The sequence below is a fragment of the Gordionus sp. m RMFG-2023 genome, chromosome 3 (genome assembly GCF_954871325.1).
Source record: "Gordionus sp. m RMFG-2023 chromosome 3, tfGorSpeb1-WG-v2, whole genome shotgun sequence".
NCBI classification, from domain to species: Eukaryota; Metazoa; Nematomorpha; class Gordioida; order Chordodea; family Parachordodidae; genus Gordionus; species Gordionus sp. m RMFG-2023.
This window is the reverse complement of record NC_088777.1, coordinates 42,526,981-42,545,129: the sequence shown is the minus strand read 5'-3', so window position 1 is coordinate 42,545,129 and position 18,149 is coordinate 42,526,981. Positions and strand designations below refer to the sequence as shown.

At 26.1% G+C, this 18,149-nt stretch overlaps 2 protein-coding genes across 3 annotated transcripts in view; one reads left to right on the top strand and one right to left on the bottom strand.

Moving 5' to 3' along the window:
- Positions 1–11,342: 11,342 nt before the first annotated feature.
- On the bottom strand, positions 11,343–13,144 carry LOC135926989 (uncharacterized). Its single transcript, XM_065462923.1, has 6 exons — positions 12,913–13,144; positions 11,944–11,985; positions 11,829–11,900; positions 11,724–11,780; positions 11,621–11,686; positions 11,343–11,575 (listed from the first exon to the last, which is right to left on the bottom strand). The coding sequence occupies exons 1-6, from the start codon at positions 13,142–13,144 to the stop codon at positions 11,349–11,351; spliced, it is 696 nt and encodes a 231-aa protein (XP_065318995.1). The 3' UTR covers positions 11,343–11,348.
- A 1,441-nt stretch (positions 13,145–14,585) lies between these two features.
- The window catches only part of LOC135926523 (myosin-10-like), a 46,461-nt gene continuing 42,897 nt past the window's right edge, over positions 14,586–18,149 (top strand). For both annotated transcript variants that reach the window (XM_065462431.1, XM_065462430.1), the window contains exon 1: positions 14,586–15,008. In XM_065462431.1, the coding sequence (XP_065318503.1) occupies positions 14,679–15,008 (330 nt within the window). In that variant the 5' untranslated portion in view covers positions 14,586–14,678. The remainder of the gene's footprint in view (positions 15,009–18,149) is intronic.

Below are 18,149 nucleotides of genomic sequence, written 5' to 3'. Positions count from 1 at the left end.
CCGAGTGATTCCATGACAACATCGATAAAACCCGGCTTCCTGGATCCCGTCATCGACCATCCCGGACCCCCGATCACAGACTAGTGTTGTTAAAAAGCCGAGTTTTATCGGCTCCGACCTCGAGGTCATAGCCAAAAAATTTGCTCAAGCTCAAGCCGGCTCGCTCGAGTCGGCTCAGGAGTTGGCTCAAGCCGGCTCAGGAGTTGGCTCAGGCCGGCTCAGGCCGGGACAAGAATTGGCTCGAGTCTTATTTTAAGCCAAAATTTGTTTATTTAAATATGTTAAAACAATATAATATATATTTATTTATTTTTAAACATAATAATTTATATATATTTATTTTTAAACATAATAATTTATATATTATGGAAATAGTTTATTGATTTGATGTTTTTTTTAATAAAAAAAATAATATGCTGCTATTGTTGTATTGTAATATTATTTTTTTTGTTACAATTTATTAGTGATTTTCACGCGCCCAAATTTTTAAGCAAAAAAAATTTTTGAAGCTCAAAAATAATAAGAATTTTAAATTTTCATTTGATAAATTTTTTGGAGAATTTTCTTTTAAATAAACAATCTTTGAGGTGAAATCTTTTATGTTTTTTTTAATCATCTTTGTAAAATTATCTATTTTTTTGTATATTTAAAGAGGTGGTTTTTTCTAAATAATTTAGAAAAATATTTATATTAGATTTTTTTATGTTATTTTAGGCCTGTCCAGGATTACATATTATAACTATATATTCAGGGCTGGCTCGTCCATCTTTCAATCGTTTGAGTTGATTATTGATATTTCTATCTTCAATATCAACAAATATTTTAACTTATAATAATATATATACATTTTGCTCCTTTTGGAAAATCCTCTCGCTGAGCCACATGAATGGCCTCCAGAACTCTTAGGTAGCTCTCATGTTTATTTTTAACTATAAATATAAATGTATTTAAAAATTCTTCCAATCCAGTCTTGTAATTTTTAATGGATATTTTTAATATTTTAGTTTTTAAAATAACTTATACATTTTAAAAAATATTAAAAATACAATACATCTAGGATTAATTTTTCTTTAATGCCGCTACGTCTATTTGTTATATATTTGAGTTAAATAAAGAATGCATATATTTATAAACTGCAGTTATAACCTAGTGTCGTAAACGCTCATTTGCAGGTGATTTTTAAAAACGGCTAACTCAATTTATCCAGTAAAATATTAAGCAATCCGGAAGATTTTGCTCAAAAATTTTAAATTTATATAAAATCGGGCTGGGCGGAAAGATTATTTATATTTCGGATCGGACTTTTCGAAACAAAAACTCATTCCGGATAGGATATATTTTAAAAAAAATGGGCCTAGCTTGGCTTATTATTATCAAGTTGTGTCAAATTGAGATCTATATTGTAAAAATATTTCAAGAAAGCACTAATATTTTTCAATTTAAAAAATTTTTTTTTCCAATAAAAAAATTTTAAATTTATATAAAATCGGGCTGAGCGGAAAAATTATTTATATATTGGGTCGGATTGGAAACAAATTAAAAAACACGTTCTGGATAGGATAAATTTTAAAAACTTTCAGGCTTCTTTTAAAATTAGGCCAGTAACTTCACTAATTTATAGTAACATTTTGTCTTATATTTAAACGAAAAAAATAATGTGGATTCTGCAGTGTCAAAGTTTTACAAATTAACCAAAAATAATAAAAATTAATTATATTATTAGGAATTAAATAGAAATAAATGAGCCATCATTAAAATAAAGAAACCATTGAACAAGGAAAAATTAAACCTTTTAATCTAGCGACAAAAACTAAAACTGATATTTATATTCCTCAAAATTTAAGAAAAAATTAAATTCACTAATCGGATGCTGAGCCAATTAGCATATTGCCATAAACCTAAATTAAATTGAATTGCTAGTTGATTTAATAAAATAATATGTATATTCAAATTTACTTAATGAAATCAAAATTATTTTAATTAACAAAAGACTATGTATCTCGTTTAAGATTACAAATTTTAACAAAATTATGTAACTCTAACTACTCTTCTCCTACTTTTTTTAAAAAATATTATTTGAATTTATTTACTTTTTTTTACATAAACTAAAAAAACATGGATTTTATTTTATAATAATATTAAATAAAATTTAATATTATTATATTATAATAAATAAAAAAATATAAAATATCTAACTTTGTAAAAAGTAAATTTCAAACAAATACAATTAATGATTTAAAATTTCCGGATGCTGCCACTCTCGTCTCGGGTGGTATATTATTTTTTTATGTTATTAATTTTTTTTTAAATAAATATAACATTTTTTTTAATGAATACTTATGTATGATTAAACTTGTGAATGAGTTTTGTATAAATAAAGATTTAATATCATCAGGAATTACAATATAGTTTAGTGATCTGCATCGGGCCTTATTTTTGAAACCCGGCCTGGCCCGAAATTTTTTTAATAAAATTTTGCCGACCCAGCACGAACCCGAAATTATTTATGAAAAAATTTACCGGCTTGGCCCGATTTATTATAAATATATAAATTAGTTTTTATAAATAATTATAAATAAACGATATATATATGTTATATGGCGTCTAGTTTCTATAAATAAAAACAAATATTTTATTTTGCATAAAAAATTCAACATAAAATTGATAAATTTAGATAAAAAAATTTATCAGGCCTGAGCACCACAGAGCCCGAATTTAAAAAAAAAAATATTAGGCCTGTCCCAGCCCGAACCTATTTTTTTTTTAAATATAGGCCCGAAGCCCGTTCGGACCAGGTACTGGCCGGGCCTACTCTTGCAGATCTTTATACTTCGTGCAATATCATATTTATACTTCGGTAGAAAAAAAACAAAAGTTTGCTATACCGATGAAATAAGTGTCGTAGACCTTTTTTAATTGTTATAATCTTCATTTTGGCTCAAGCCGAAATTTATTTAAGTTTAGTATTGGTAAACGGCTGAAAACTCATCTAGTTTTTGAGTCTAAAATTAACTTAAGGCGGCTTTTTGAGTCAAATTTAGCTCGAGTGGGCTCATGACTTAGCTCAAGCCGACTATTGATTCGAAATTTATTTATTTGTTAGCGTTGTTAAACGGCTAGCCGGATTAGCCTTGAATCGGCTTGAGCTATCGGCTTGAGCCATCGGCTTGAGCTATCGGCTTGAGCTATCGGCTTGAGCTATCGGCTTGAGCCTGAGCCAAATTTTTGGTTCAAAAACTGGCTGAGTTTTCGGCTAAGCCGGCTTGGCTCAGCCATTTAACAACACTATCACAGACTGTATTTTTCCCCATCTACCGGGGGGACCCATCGGTCCAAATACAACAATTAAAACTTTTAGAAGAAATTATGTAAATATATTGAAGCCTTGAGTTATTTACACGGCAAGGATGCCATATTAGAAATGTAACATTTTGTAACTACAAAATAAGAATCAGAGTGATATCATGAAAGCAATAAAGATTTTATATATTATTGTCACACCATCTCTAGTTGGTATATTATATCTTAAAATAATAGTAGTTTGTAATAATATCAAAAATATATTTGTATTAAAGATTTAACTCAAGTCTATTTTTCGAAGAAGAAAAATATAGCTTTACTAAAAACACGTAAAAAAGGGAAGAAAAAATATCTAATTTATTACATTTGTAGGATGAATAATAATACGTTAAACTTTAATTATATTTTAAATAAATAGATGGCGTTAAATATTTATAAGCAAATTGTTACTTATATTTATTATCAAAGGCATTTATTAGTAAAATTTTAAAAATATTAACTGTAATATATTATATAACTGTCAGATACGTCTGTAAAAGTGGCATTTTACCTAATATTTTTTAAAAAATTATATATAATAGAGGATTATAAACTATATGTCTACTTACTTTTTATAAATAAATCTCTTATACTTATTTGGATTTGGACCTTGAAAATAATTTTAGGAAGAGACATATTAAATTTAAAAATCAATAATATAGTTGATTAGTGATTTTGAACTCAGCTAAAATATTAAATTAAATGATTATATTTATTAGGATTATATAATAATTTAAATAATAAAAGTCAATTAAGCTTCAACTGTTACAGCTAAATTAGTATTTAGTGAGTAATATTGTTATATTTTTAACACAGAATTTGATTTCAAGCTGATGTGGTATAATTTATATGTAATAATCTAATCTAATAACTAAAATAGTATTCATTTAATAAAAATAAGATAGTCTTATTAATTTTTTAATAAAAATCTATATATTACTCAATAGAATTATGAAAATAATTATTCAGAGGGCAATTAAAAAAATTTATTTTAACTCAAGGAGATATTAATGAGCCATTAATAAAAAAAATTTTTGCTTCAGGGGGCTATTCAAATTATTCATGGGGCTGGAGCCCCTGCGCGCCCCCTCCCTAGCGTCGCTACTGACTTTATTATAAGAGTAGATGATTCTATTGATATTGAAGGTGAATTAACGCCGGTGTAGCGTGATTAATTAATTATCACATACCTATGAGTTAAGAATTCACTATGATAGATTAACTCCCACTTTGATAAATAGTGTTAAGGAGGGAGTTGATTAATAACAAAGAATTACAATGTAAATTGATAGGGAAAGTTATATGATCATGCAGTTTTTTTATAATTATTACTGAAATTCTTGTAAATTTAATTTTTGATATTAAATTTGATTTTCGAATTTAAATTTTAAATCGAATTTTAATTTTATTTATCTAATTTGTGAAATCATACATCCTATTCATAAAGTAAATTGTTCACGTAAAAAGTAAAATATTTTATTATTTTAATATAGAAATATTAAATAGTGAATCTCGATGTTATAAATGATATTTATAATTACCTTAAATGCAAAACCTACCCAACCTCCTATGTCGGCGATCATGGCTTAAAAAGAAACCTTAGAGTCAAATGTGCCAAGTTTTTCTTAGAGAATGACAAATTATACCATCACCTACATAATGCTGAAGTTATCTCACTCTTTAGCCAACAACAAAAACTTTTAGTCTCATTCCATGGAGGATGTTAGACAAATCTCACAGAAATGTCATTATCAGGTCACTTTGGAATCAACAAGACATATGATAAACTAGTTGAAAGGTATATTTACACTATTTATAACATAATTTTATAAACTAGTTTAAGTATTGTTTCTAAATTTTTATGAATATTACTGATAAATTCCACAATTTATAAGCTAGGATACAGTACTCAATATAAAATTCTCTTTCAATTAATAGAATATTGTTTTAAAATATTGCTTAAATTTAATCTGATATGACCCAAAAAGCTTGCACCACTTTTAGAAAGAACTTATAACTTTAAAAACTCAATTGTTAAAATTGTTAATAGTAAATTTATTAGTTTTTTACAAAATATTTGTACATATTTAGGCAATGTAGAATTAACCTCTTCAACAGTAAAAATTTTACATATAAAGGCTTTAAAGTACTATATAGAGGGGAACAAAGGAATTATTTTTTAAATGGTAAAGATAGAGTCAAAAAAATTGCACATTGTGAAACTATAGAGGGTGTTCAAGATCAATGTAATATCAGTTTATTCATAAAATAATATTGAACAAATAATTAAGTTTGTAGGCTTCTTAAAACTATAGTTAGAAGAAGCAGGTAAACAAATGCATTTTGGAAAAGAGAAAATATATTTTTAATTATAATATTTTCATTAGAAGCAGCACTATTTGAAGAAATGTCCTGTGGAATAAAAGTTTCAGGAGAAAGTTTAATTTTGAAAAATTGGAAAAATTTTATTTTTGATAACTCTAAAATTCTAGGGTTGGAAATTTGAAAGGAGGATACTAAAATAAAACGTGTCAAGAGAAAGGGTATAATATATAAAATTATTTAATATATTTTTTTAAATACAGATATATTTGGTGAAGATCCAATAATACTTTTAAAAGTTTAGTGAGAGAGGAAGGATATATAGGTGTACAAGATCAGGGTAGTAATATTTTTTAAAAATATGTTATTATTTAATTATCAAATTTAGATATTGTGGAAGCAATAATACCAAAGAAAATTGGTGAACTTTTTCTGCCCACAACAAGGAACTGGAAGGTATATCACTCTAAGCGGTTCAATTTCAAAGTAATTGGACGTTATCTCAAGATAAAATGTGGTATATTAAAAGAGATTTTCACAACCGATCATATTGTCGGTAATGGTAACTGTTTTTTAGGTTAGTAACTATATAATATTTAATTATTTACCATGTTTATAGGTGTATAAGTCAAGAGATATCAAATAGCCAGGAAAATTATAATTACCTTAGGGAGGAATGCGTTCTTTTTATGAGGAGCAAAGATTTCAAATTGGAAATGAGAAAATTTATAAGATATCCTGTAGAGGAATACCTAGTTAACAGAAATGTTATGGGAAACGGTGTCTGGGCAACAGAGATAGAAATATTATCTATGGCCACATTGTTACAGACAAATATATTAATCTATACCCAATATAAGTGGGCTTATTATTCGCCCATGAAATTTTTTAACAATATTAAAATATTTAAAGAAAATATTTATTTATGCAATGTAAATAACAATCATTTTGTTTATATCAATGTGATTATCTATTCTAATATTTTTATTCCATTATATTTATTGCAATTTAGTTGAAAGATGATAATCGGTAAGTGTACTCTATATTTTTATTAATAGTTATTTTTATACAAAGTAAAATAGTTTGACATCCTTTTTATAAGTTGAATTCTATTCAATTGCAAATTTAAATTATATTTATTGCATTTTATATTTTTTTATATTTATTGCAATTTAGTTGAAAGATGATAATTGGGATAATTGGTAAGTATCTTTTTGTTAAATGTTATTGTACTCTATATTTTAATTAATAGTTATTTTTATAAAAAGTACAATAGTTTGGCATCCTTTTTATAAGTTGAATTCTATTCAATTGCTAATTTATATTATATAGCTATTTATATTTTTTATTAATAGATATTTTTATAAAAAGTACGATATTGAATCATTTGATGAATAATATGTAATTTATGTTTAAATATGAATAAATTTAACCTACCATGTATATATAGATTTCGATCAAACTTTTTTAAAATTAAGTTATGACCTTTTCGACGTTAAATTATTTATAGGTATAAAATACTTTAAAAGGTAGAGAATAAAACTTAGATGTTAATATAACTAAATATCAGGAATTAAAATATAATCTATCTCATAAATTTCAATATTAAAAAATTTTAATTATTTATCACTCATAAGCGTCAATATGCTAAACATATAAACTTTAAGCATCATCTGTCAGTCATAAGTGTTAATATTGCAATATATAAACTTTTAACATTGCACGTAAGTCATAAATGTCAGTATTACTAAATAATAGAAACTTTTTAACATTACATGTCAGTCGTTAATGTCAGTATTACTTAATAATAGAAACTTTTAACATTACATGTCAGTATTATTAAATAATAGAAACTGTCACATGTCAGTCATAAATGTCAGTATTACTAAATAATAGAAACTTTTAACATTATATGTCAGTCATAAATGTTAATATAATTAAATTTTATAATATTTTATTTAACGTCAATCATAAATGTCAGTATTACTAAAGGGAGTTAATTTAAATTTAAGTTAAAATATCACGTTACACCGGTTAATGTATCTTCATCTGAAGATTTGGTAGAAAATCTTTGTAAAAAAGATAATCTGTTACAAAAATTGCAGATACTAGAAATATTTTAGTTAATTTTTCTAAAACCTAGGAAATATTAATATTTTTGACTATTGGAGAAATTAGAGTAATTGATACCCAGAATTAGAAATCTGAAAAAGTAGGGTTCAGGTTATTCTTTTAAAAAATTCGGGTCCAGCTTTTAAATATATCTAAATTTAGATTATTTATAGAAACTAGATGCCATATAACATATTTTTATTGAGTAAATATAAAAATTAATTTCTATACTTAAAAATTTCTGGCCGGGTTGGCAAAACTTTTTTAAAAAATTTTCGAGCCGGGCTTGAAAAATAAGACCCTATGCAAATCACTACTACCCTGAATTACGTAAATTGTCAGATATCAAGTTGGCAGTGCCGGCTACCCTTGTTAGTGTGGAAAGATTTTCAACAATTAAATTTATACTATTTCCTTATAGATGTAATTTGAGTGAGATGAATCTTTAAAATATATAAATTGTGTGGCATGTAAAAAATTTTGAACTAAAAAAGTTAAATATTGTTTATATTAAAATTAATAATTGATATTTATTGGTTATTATAAATCAAATATTATTTTATGCAATTAATAAAAATGAAGGTTTTATGTATATGTTTTTTATTTTAATTATGAAATAAAAAAATATATATATTCACCCCTAAACATAATTCGAAGGTAAGTTTGAATACAAAAGGGTTCAAACCGGTTTTTAGAAGTTCGCACCGAACCAATATTTTTATTTTTTAGGAATCGAGCCTGAACCTTGAACTGTTATTTTTATCCGAACCTAAACCGATATTCGTTGCGGTTTGGATCGGATACTGAGTTTATTCCTATGTTGGAAATTCAATTTTTGGACAATCAGATAATTAGCAATTTTGTATTAGAAACAAAAATTTAGTCTTTCCAATGTTGTGGTAAATTTATAAATACAGGTAGCGATGAAATTGAAAATGTTATTGGGATACACTTATATGCTAGCATAGTATACCTTCTATATGAAAGTATTGGTCGGTTGAAACATCTATTCAACAAGTAGCGGAAACTATGCCCAATCGTTTCCTTTTTATCCGGAAATTTTTCCATATTAATGATAATAATGCTATGGTAAATAGGGAAGATAAAGGGTACAACAAATTATTCAACCCATCATATGCCAATTAAAAAAACTTCGACTTGAAGAGAAGTTATTGTAGGCGCCTAAATTGCGACAATACATTAAATCGAAGCCCTAAATGGGGGATAGAAGTGTTTGCCTTATGTGGCGTGGCTCTTCTGGGCTTATATATGATTGAAATATACCAGGGAAAGTCTACCAATCATATTTAGGTATCAGTGGGGGTATCGTTCCTTGCAGACGGAAATAATACCTTTAAATAAAAACCACAAATTATATATGGATAATTTTTTCTTTCTATACCAATTACATTTGATTCGTAAAAAAAGGGATATTTGGTACCCGGAACTATAAGATCATATCACTTATCAGCAGGTAGATATAAGTGTTTTACCTTCTATCAAAATTAAGAAATGGTCTGTTTCGGATAGTCTTTTACTATAATAAGGGTAGGGTGGAGTTGGGTGGAGTAGATCTTCACGATATGCTGGTGGAGTTATATTGGACAGATATTAAATGGAAACAAGATTTTATGAGAATAGTTTTCCATTTATAGGATTCTTGTGTAATAAATACTTGACTCTTTTATAGACGCCTTAAAGTATTAAATAATATAAAATTTATGACCTTGCTGATATTTAAATGGCAGATAACAAAAGAAATTTATGCTGATATCATTGCCATAAAGCAAAAATGTAAGTATTGTGTAGAAGCATGTTCAAGAGTTATTTGCAATAAATGCAATACTTATTCATGTAAATAACAAACGGAACTATTATTTGTCATTTCATGTAATATAAATGAACTTGCATTTTGCTCATTGATGATAATTGGCAGCAATATATTTTAATATACTTGAAATAATTTTTTTTTTCAATTTTTTGGATTTTTCTCCGATGATGTATGGCTTTAGACATATTATATGATAAATTTCTGAGCTGAGAAATGCCACCCTCACCGACAAGCTTGGACAGCTGGGTGCTAAGATACTTGCCCAATAAACCAAAAAAGACGGCCAGCTGAACTCGTGGGTAAGATGATAACGATTTCTTATGTCTACCAAGTTACAATGGGCTTGATAACGTTACTCCGGTGGGAGATCCATCAGGATTGATACCAGTGGGAGATCAGGATTGGGATAACTGTCGATTTGATAATTCAGTGTGAGGAATACTCAGGCTGGATATCTGGTCGATATTGATTTGATACACCGGTAGGGGAGATCAAGATACTTTATCCTCGATAGTGATACGGTGATCGATACAAATGAAATCTATCATATATGGGAGATCAGGATTGGGATATCTGTCGATTTGATAACGCCGTGTTGGGAATACTCAGGTGGGATATCTGGTCGATACTGATTTGATACATCGGTGGGAGATCAAGATATTTTGGCCTCGAAAATGATACACCGGTGATCGAAACAAATGAAATAGATCAGAAATACAAATATAAAAATAGATAGCATGAGTAATAATACAATAGATAAGTGAAGAATGTTAAAGCTAAAAAGGAAAAAAAAAATTATCATATAAAAAAAGTAAAGAATGGATGAACCAAGGGGACAAAATAACAATGTTGGGAGGAGGCTTTGAGTTATAATAGATTTTTTTTTAAGCGGAGAAAATTTCATAACAAAATGTAGAAAAGTAGTGTATAAAAAAATAAAAGTATGGATATATATATAACATGAAACCCCAACGGTGTTTTGTCAAAACATAACATCAGCATAATTTTTTGGTTTTTAATTTTAAAGAAATTATTTTTAAATTTATTATTTTATACTATTTTTTTTTATAATTAAAGAGTTCCCTATAAAAAAAGAAGTGAATTGTAGGTGTAACATTTCATTTTTTTTGGTTAAAATCCTTCTAAATATTTTAGTGAATTCCTTTTTGGAAATAAAGTATTGAAATTTGCGTTGAAATTCGATTGGTATTCTTTCTCGATAATTTTGTCTTCAAATTTATATTATTTGGTCAAATTTTAAATAATCGAGAATTCTGCTAACCCGTGGAGTCGGAGCCAGGTAAAATAATTAAAAATATGTGATCATGTCTATTGTTACCTTATTGCATTATCTTCGCTAACTAGTGCCGGTTTGACGTTTATGACTGACATATAAATATAATAAATTTAGTGAATTGGCATTTATAACTGACGTATGAATAATAAATATTATTTTTTCTATGTCCTATGATATTTAAGGCAATTTTGCCTTATTCTCTTTAGAAATTATTAGATTTAATATTAAGTGTTAAAAATTTATATATTTATTTAAGGTTTAATTCGAAAATATCAAAGATTAACATATAAATCTTGCACTATCTATTATCACGTTACTGCTCAAAGTTAGAAACAATTTTCAGAATAATTTATTAAAATCCTTTATTTAATTTGTAAATATAAAGATAAAAAAATCAATTAATAATATATGTGATATAAATAATATATGCTATATGCGATATAAATATTAATTAAAATTAATTATGCGATCAATATGTTCGCTATGATTTATTAAATAAATATTTACATTAAATTTTTTAATATTACTTAATTTTTTAATGGGCATATAGTATGCCCATTTATAAATAGTATGTATTAAAATATTAGTCTGGAGCATAGTAGTCATTGCAACTATCTCCACCTCTGTACCATAAACGGCATTTTGAGCCATGCCCGTCCTCTCCGGCGGGCCACCTATTAAATTAAAAAATTGATTTTATCAAATCTTAAAAATGTTACCAAAAGGTCGAATGTCATCAGGCTCTAGCATTTTCGATGCTTTTTCTGGTGTCTTAACTCCATCATCTAAAAAAATATGTATATTAGATTTTTTTTATTATACCTTTTTTGTTTATACAATTATAATCCTCTCCAACTATCGAATTTAGTATATTCATAACTAGATATTTTCAAAAAGGATTTAATATTAAATATATGAAAATATTACCCTTCATATGATTTTCTTCCGCATTAAGCTTTAGATTTTTAATAGCTGGTTCTTGAAAATTTTCATCATCATCTAAAAAAAGGAATATTATTTAATAATAAAATCCATTGTATACCTTTTATGGTACTAGAATGAAACTCTTCACTTGACCTAGGAACTGTTTAAAGTTATTTAATAAATTTTAAAAAGTATTAACATTTTTTCTGTCCTGATTTAATTGTGTCATCTTGATAAATATATAAATATATAATTAATTTTTTTTAAAACTATACCTTTTCTTGTAACATCTAAAAAATAATATTGAAAAATAAAAAATAACAAAGAAAATATTTAATGAGAATTTGTGTTGTGATGATTTAATGACACATATTGATGATTAAATTTAAACCCATTCATGTATAATTATATTGCTAGCAGAAATAATTAAATAACACATTTGTATTTATGTACATTATGTATAGATATTGATAATTAATATTAAGATGGGTATTTGCTGTTTTGATAATTGAGTTTGAAATGTTTAACCATGAGTCATTATTGTTGATTTGAGTCAAATTATGTAGAAAATTATTTGCTGAGGTTGGTAAATTAAGATTAGAGATATTATATTTTTTAAGGATTATAGGAGTATATTTGTTTGAGGGTTTGAAGTATGTGTGATATTTATTGTTTCTTTGTTTATAAAAAGTTGATTATTTAAAGTAGCAAAACCAATAAGAGAATTAGTGATTTCATTACATAATTTCATGTTAAGGTCTTCTCCAATGATGATAAAGTGATTTTTATTGATATCTATAAAATATAAAAGATTAAATAGGCCTGTTTTCCATTCAAATAAAGATATGGCATTCCATTATTTCTCGGAGATGGCATTTTAAAGGCAAATATTTTAAATGTATCTTGAAGAAAATATATAAAACAATTTAACATCAGCCATTTTCCCGCAGACAATTTTTTCATCTGGTACCAAGCATCATGCACATATTTTTAACACAAAAATATGATTCCGCCTTTACAAGCCATAAAGCGACAATTTGAGATTGTCCATGACTATCTATTACAAGTAGAATAAACAGTGGCATACCTAGATTGTTTAATTTGTAGGTAGCATCAATGAATATCACCTCAGGATAATATTTAAGATAATGGAGCATGCTAGCATCTTGAAAGTAAATGCCCAACAATTCACTATCATTTTCTTGGATTTCCACCACAGCTCCATTATCTTCCCTGAGTTGATTTATTACATCAAGTAATACATTATCAGATGGCTTGTTTAATTTGGCTGAAATATTATGAATATCTCTCAGAGTCATCATCTGACCTGAATTAAGAACATATTCTTGTATTTTCAACTTATTAGCTTTAAAAGTGATAACTTGCTCCACAATTTGTTTTTTTATTGGAGAAAGCCTTCTTTGTTTAGAGAGCATCTCATATAGTTTTTTATCTTGATTATATAAATCATGTTAGTTAAAAATCAAATAAATATGTCTAACCTAGATCATGGTTTTTATGATCTTTTACAAATGTGACAATATCTAAAGAATACACATTTAGTTTATCACACTGAAGAAAGACTGTGAACATAAAAATACATTCCTTGCGAAGACTAGATGAGGATCTTATACCTCTAGACTTATTTTTTTTTCAGTCCATATTTACATATATAATAAACTCGATTATATTTATATTGAGCTATAAATGCTTTGCTATAAGGTTCCTTTAATAAGTCTGATTTATTAATAACTATGTTAAAAAAAAATTCTTTTTCATATATAGATATGGCATCGTTTAATTCATGTATAGAATTAAATTTAGTATTAAGATATAATGACATAATTAAAATAAATATATAAAACTATAGTGTAAAATATATTAATATGAACCTGTTTTTAAATCTTTAGCTTCTTGAATCAATGATAAATCTTTAGCTTCTTGAATCAATAATAAATCTTTAGCTTCTTGAATCAATAATAAATCTTTAGCTTCTTGAATCAATGATAAATCTTTAGCCTTCTTTTATTTTCTAAAATAAAATAAAATTTATAATGTAAAATATATTAATATGAACCTGTTTTTAAATCTTTAGCTTCTTGAATCAATGATTAGCTTCTTGAATCAATGATTAGCTTCTTGAATCAATGATAAATCTTTTCTTTTATTTTCTTTATTAGCCTTTATTTATTTTCGCTCCTTGCAACACACCCCATTTCATAATATAAATTTAATCTTGCATTAGGACGATTTGCGAAAAATTATGATTGAATCTCAGGCATAAATCAATAATGGCAGTTATATAAATATGCTATATAATTTGAATTTAGCGATTTTACTAATAAATTTTAAAGTTAATATCAATATATATGCACAATGTAAAGTTCTACCTTAACATGCATGAAATAATGTATATTTGATATTTTGTGATTCTTAATAATTTCTACCTTCTTATTTAAATTTATCAAAGAAAAGAGATTTTATACTTAACTACAATTCATATACTTCTAGCTTTATTATATATACATATGCGTGTGAGAAAGAGAGAGGTGTTTAGGTTTTTAGCTTAAATATTATCCAATAAATGAAATAATTTATTATTTTAAAGTTGAAATTAAATTAATAAACAATATTATTTTACACAAATTTCATTAAATAAGCAATTATCTTATTTGTAACAAATACTTCTTTCTTTTTTTTTTTTAAATTAATTGCAATTCCATATTTTTGTAATTCTAGGTAACATACATGCTTTTTATTATTCAAAATTGGATACCTTTATTTCGCAGTTCACACCGATATAATAATAATAAATGCCTTTAAAATTATAGTTCTATCAAATTTGAAGAATAAATGGCTGAAAACGAACTTAAATATCTTATTGTTGATAAACAAGTTATTAATGACCCAGCTTCTCAGGCAGAGTGGACATTCAAAAAATTGGTATGGATACCTCATGAAATTCATGGATTTATACAAGCTAGTATAAAAGCCGAACAAGGAGACGATTTAGATGTCGAATGTCAAGAAACAGGAAAAAGATTAAGAATACAAAAAGTAGATGTTCAAAAAATGAATCCACCAAAATTCACTAAGGTTGAAGATATGGCAGATTTAACTTGCTTAAATGAAGCCTCAGTATTTCACAATCTCAAAGACAGATATTATTCTGGCCTTATATATGTAATTGATTTTTAAGATATATAATTTTAATAATATTTAATGACAATAAGTAATAAATATTCTACATTTATTAGAAAACACTACTAAACTATATTTTAGGATAATATCTTTTCCACAATTTAATATTAATTTCAATTATATATATATATTATAATAAATTATATAATAACAAAATCTTAAACTACTCACAAATCCTGTAGCTCTTAGTTAAGAATAATTAATAATTTCATAATGCTATATCACTATTGGGAAGGGCCAGCTCAAATATTTACAAAAATTTATGAGAGGTGATTTATTTTCTTTCTTGCTATGCCTTTCTATTATATATTAAATTAAAAAGCTAGATAATTTTGGATTCCAGTTATGGTTACACTTACAATAATTAGAAAGAATGATCAAATATTTTGTTTTCAATACTTTAAATTTTAACAAATAACCAACCAATACTCAAAAATGACAATTAATCTTCATAAATTAAAAATTTTATAGCAAATACTGTCTTAATTGGTGGTATTATATCCTTTTTGATATTTTATCCCCTAAAAAGATGGTATTTTGGCATCTCTGATTGATTTATATATATTTTTTTAATTTATGTCGATATGAGTTATAAATGTTATTTAAAATTTTGAGTAATATTAAATAAGTTCACTATATAAGTATTAAATATGTTATTACCATAATCATTTGATTTATATTACGAAGTTTCAATAAATTCATGTTTCTTAAATATATTCATTGAAATGAAAATTCCAAATTAAATATTGGCTTAATTAAAATATAAATAAGATTACAACATTCAAGGAATATATTAGATCAAGATCTGTTTGTATATTAGAGATCTGCAAACTTAGACCCGGCCTGTACCCGGTTTAAATCTGGCCCGGCCCGTATCCGGCTTAAGTCCGGCTAAGCCCAAACAGGCTTCAGGCAGTGCTTGGGCCTAATTCTATTTAAAATAATCAAGTTTGGGCCAGGCCTGATATTTTTAAAAAAAATTGGGCCAGGACGGACCTTGGAATTTTTTTAAAATATATGTAAATTTTTCAATTTTATATTGAATTTTTTATGTAAAATAAAAATATTTGATTTTATATATTGAAACTAAACGATATATAACATATGTCGTTTATTCTGAGTAATTATAAAAATTAAATTTTATGTTTAAATAAATTTGGGCCGGGCCGGGTCTGTAAATTTTTTTAAAAAAAATTTTGGGTTCAGGCCGGGCCGGTAAAACTTTTTTTAAAAAAATTTTGGGCCGGGCTTGAAAAATTAGGCCTGATGCAGATCATATATTATAAATATTGGCATTATAAATACATTTTAAAGAAACATCTCATTAGTTTTTTAATATCAGTGTTTTATTTATAAATATATGATATTTTTTGACCCATTTAATTTGTTTATTATTATCCTAATATTCACATTATGCTTTCATATTTTACATCTCCTATTTTAATTTAGACAAATATATTTTATCCTTTTTCCCAATAATTAATAAAATATCTATTCATGTTTATAAAGAAAGAAAAAAAGAAAGAAAGAGATAATTTAAAATAAATTGGACATCATTATTCAATATTCTTATTTTATTAGATATCGATTTTTATGCACAGACCCTCAATAATATATGTTATATTTTAAATTAACACAATTATTATCTTTATTTAAACTTTATAAAATAATTTTTAAACGTTTTAAACTTATACCAGGAAAATATAAATTATAATATAATAATGAATTGTAAGGTTTAATTTAAATCAAAACATTTTTTACTTAAAGTTTAAAATGTTATAATAGTGCTTTTACTTAAATATTTTTTTTTCATTGGGTTTATTAAATAATTCAATGCAAGTGGTACCATCTATACATTTTTGGATTTTACAATTAATATAGAATATTTAAAAAAAACGCAATTCATTATTATAGATATTGGGCCGATTGTAGGGTCGTCTAAGATCCCTATTCAGAAGCGATTTTAAAAACGACCCGATTAAGATTTTGGCCAGAATATTATTATGGAAGCCTCAAGATTTGGTAAATTAAGAGGTACACGCCTTTCTGCCATCTATGAGCAAAATATCCTGACTTACATAATATTATTTTGGCTAAAATCATAATGGGGTCTCTTTTAAAAATCGACCCAAATCGGGCTTTTTAACAATCTTACTGCAAGTCGTGTTCCAAATTTTTTATAAAAAATAACTCAAATGGCTTAAAAAAAAAAAATCGGACTGCGCTTAGATTTAAAAATATTAAATTTAAATAAAATAGTGTCTTCTCCAGAAACTCAACGATAATCACGTATTTACCAGTGTCTGACCGATAATTTAAATTATAATTCCGATCGATAAATTTTTAAGCCTGAGCTCGGCCCAACTTCGAATTTTGTATTTTTTTAGTCTGGCCCAGTCCGAAATTTATAATGTAAAGTAAATATAATTAATCAATAAGTATTCAATGTTTTACATATCTAGGAATGATTTTTTTAATATTATGGTATTTTAAAAGAACCATCCGAATCTAGAGAGGGAAGACCCGGTTTTTTTTATTCAATTTTAATTTTGATCAATTCAAGATCCGGTCCAACTGAACCCGAGAAAAGGTCTGTACTATTAATCTGAGTTTGGACTAGTCTGATAGGTCAGGTTCGGGCATGGATCTTTACAGGCAACGCGTAAAAGTATCGATTCGTAAGTGAACATTTTAAATAAAACCTAAGTTTCTACAAGATTAAGGGACGGAGCAAAATTTTCTGCTTTCTCTCTCTTCGAAATTCTTATGTTAAATTATTGATACAAAAAAATTATAAAATTAAGTTTAGGACATAATTTTATTTTTATATTTAAAATGGCTTACTTATTTTATTTTCATTAAAGTTTCGAAAGTTTATGAATTTAATTTTTCGATATTTTGGACACAGCGGCCTAAAAAAAATTATTCATTTTTGGACTGGGATATCTAGCAGTGTTATTATACGGCTCTATTTGAGTCGATTTCCTTAAAAAACTATTAATTGAATATTTTACCCATAAAAATATTACTGGCACAAAGGTTTTTCCATCTATTAGCAAAATCTCGAGGCTATGACAATATTTTTCTGGCTAAAATATTAAGTTAGCCATTTTTTAAAAATTG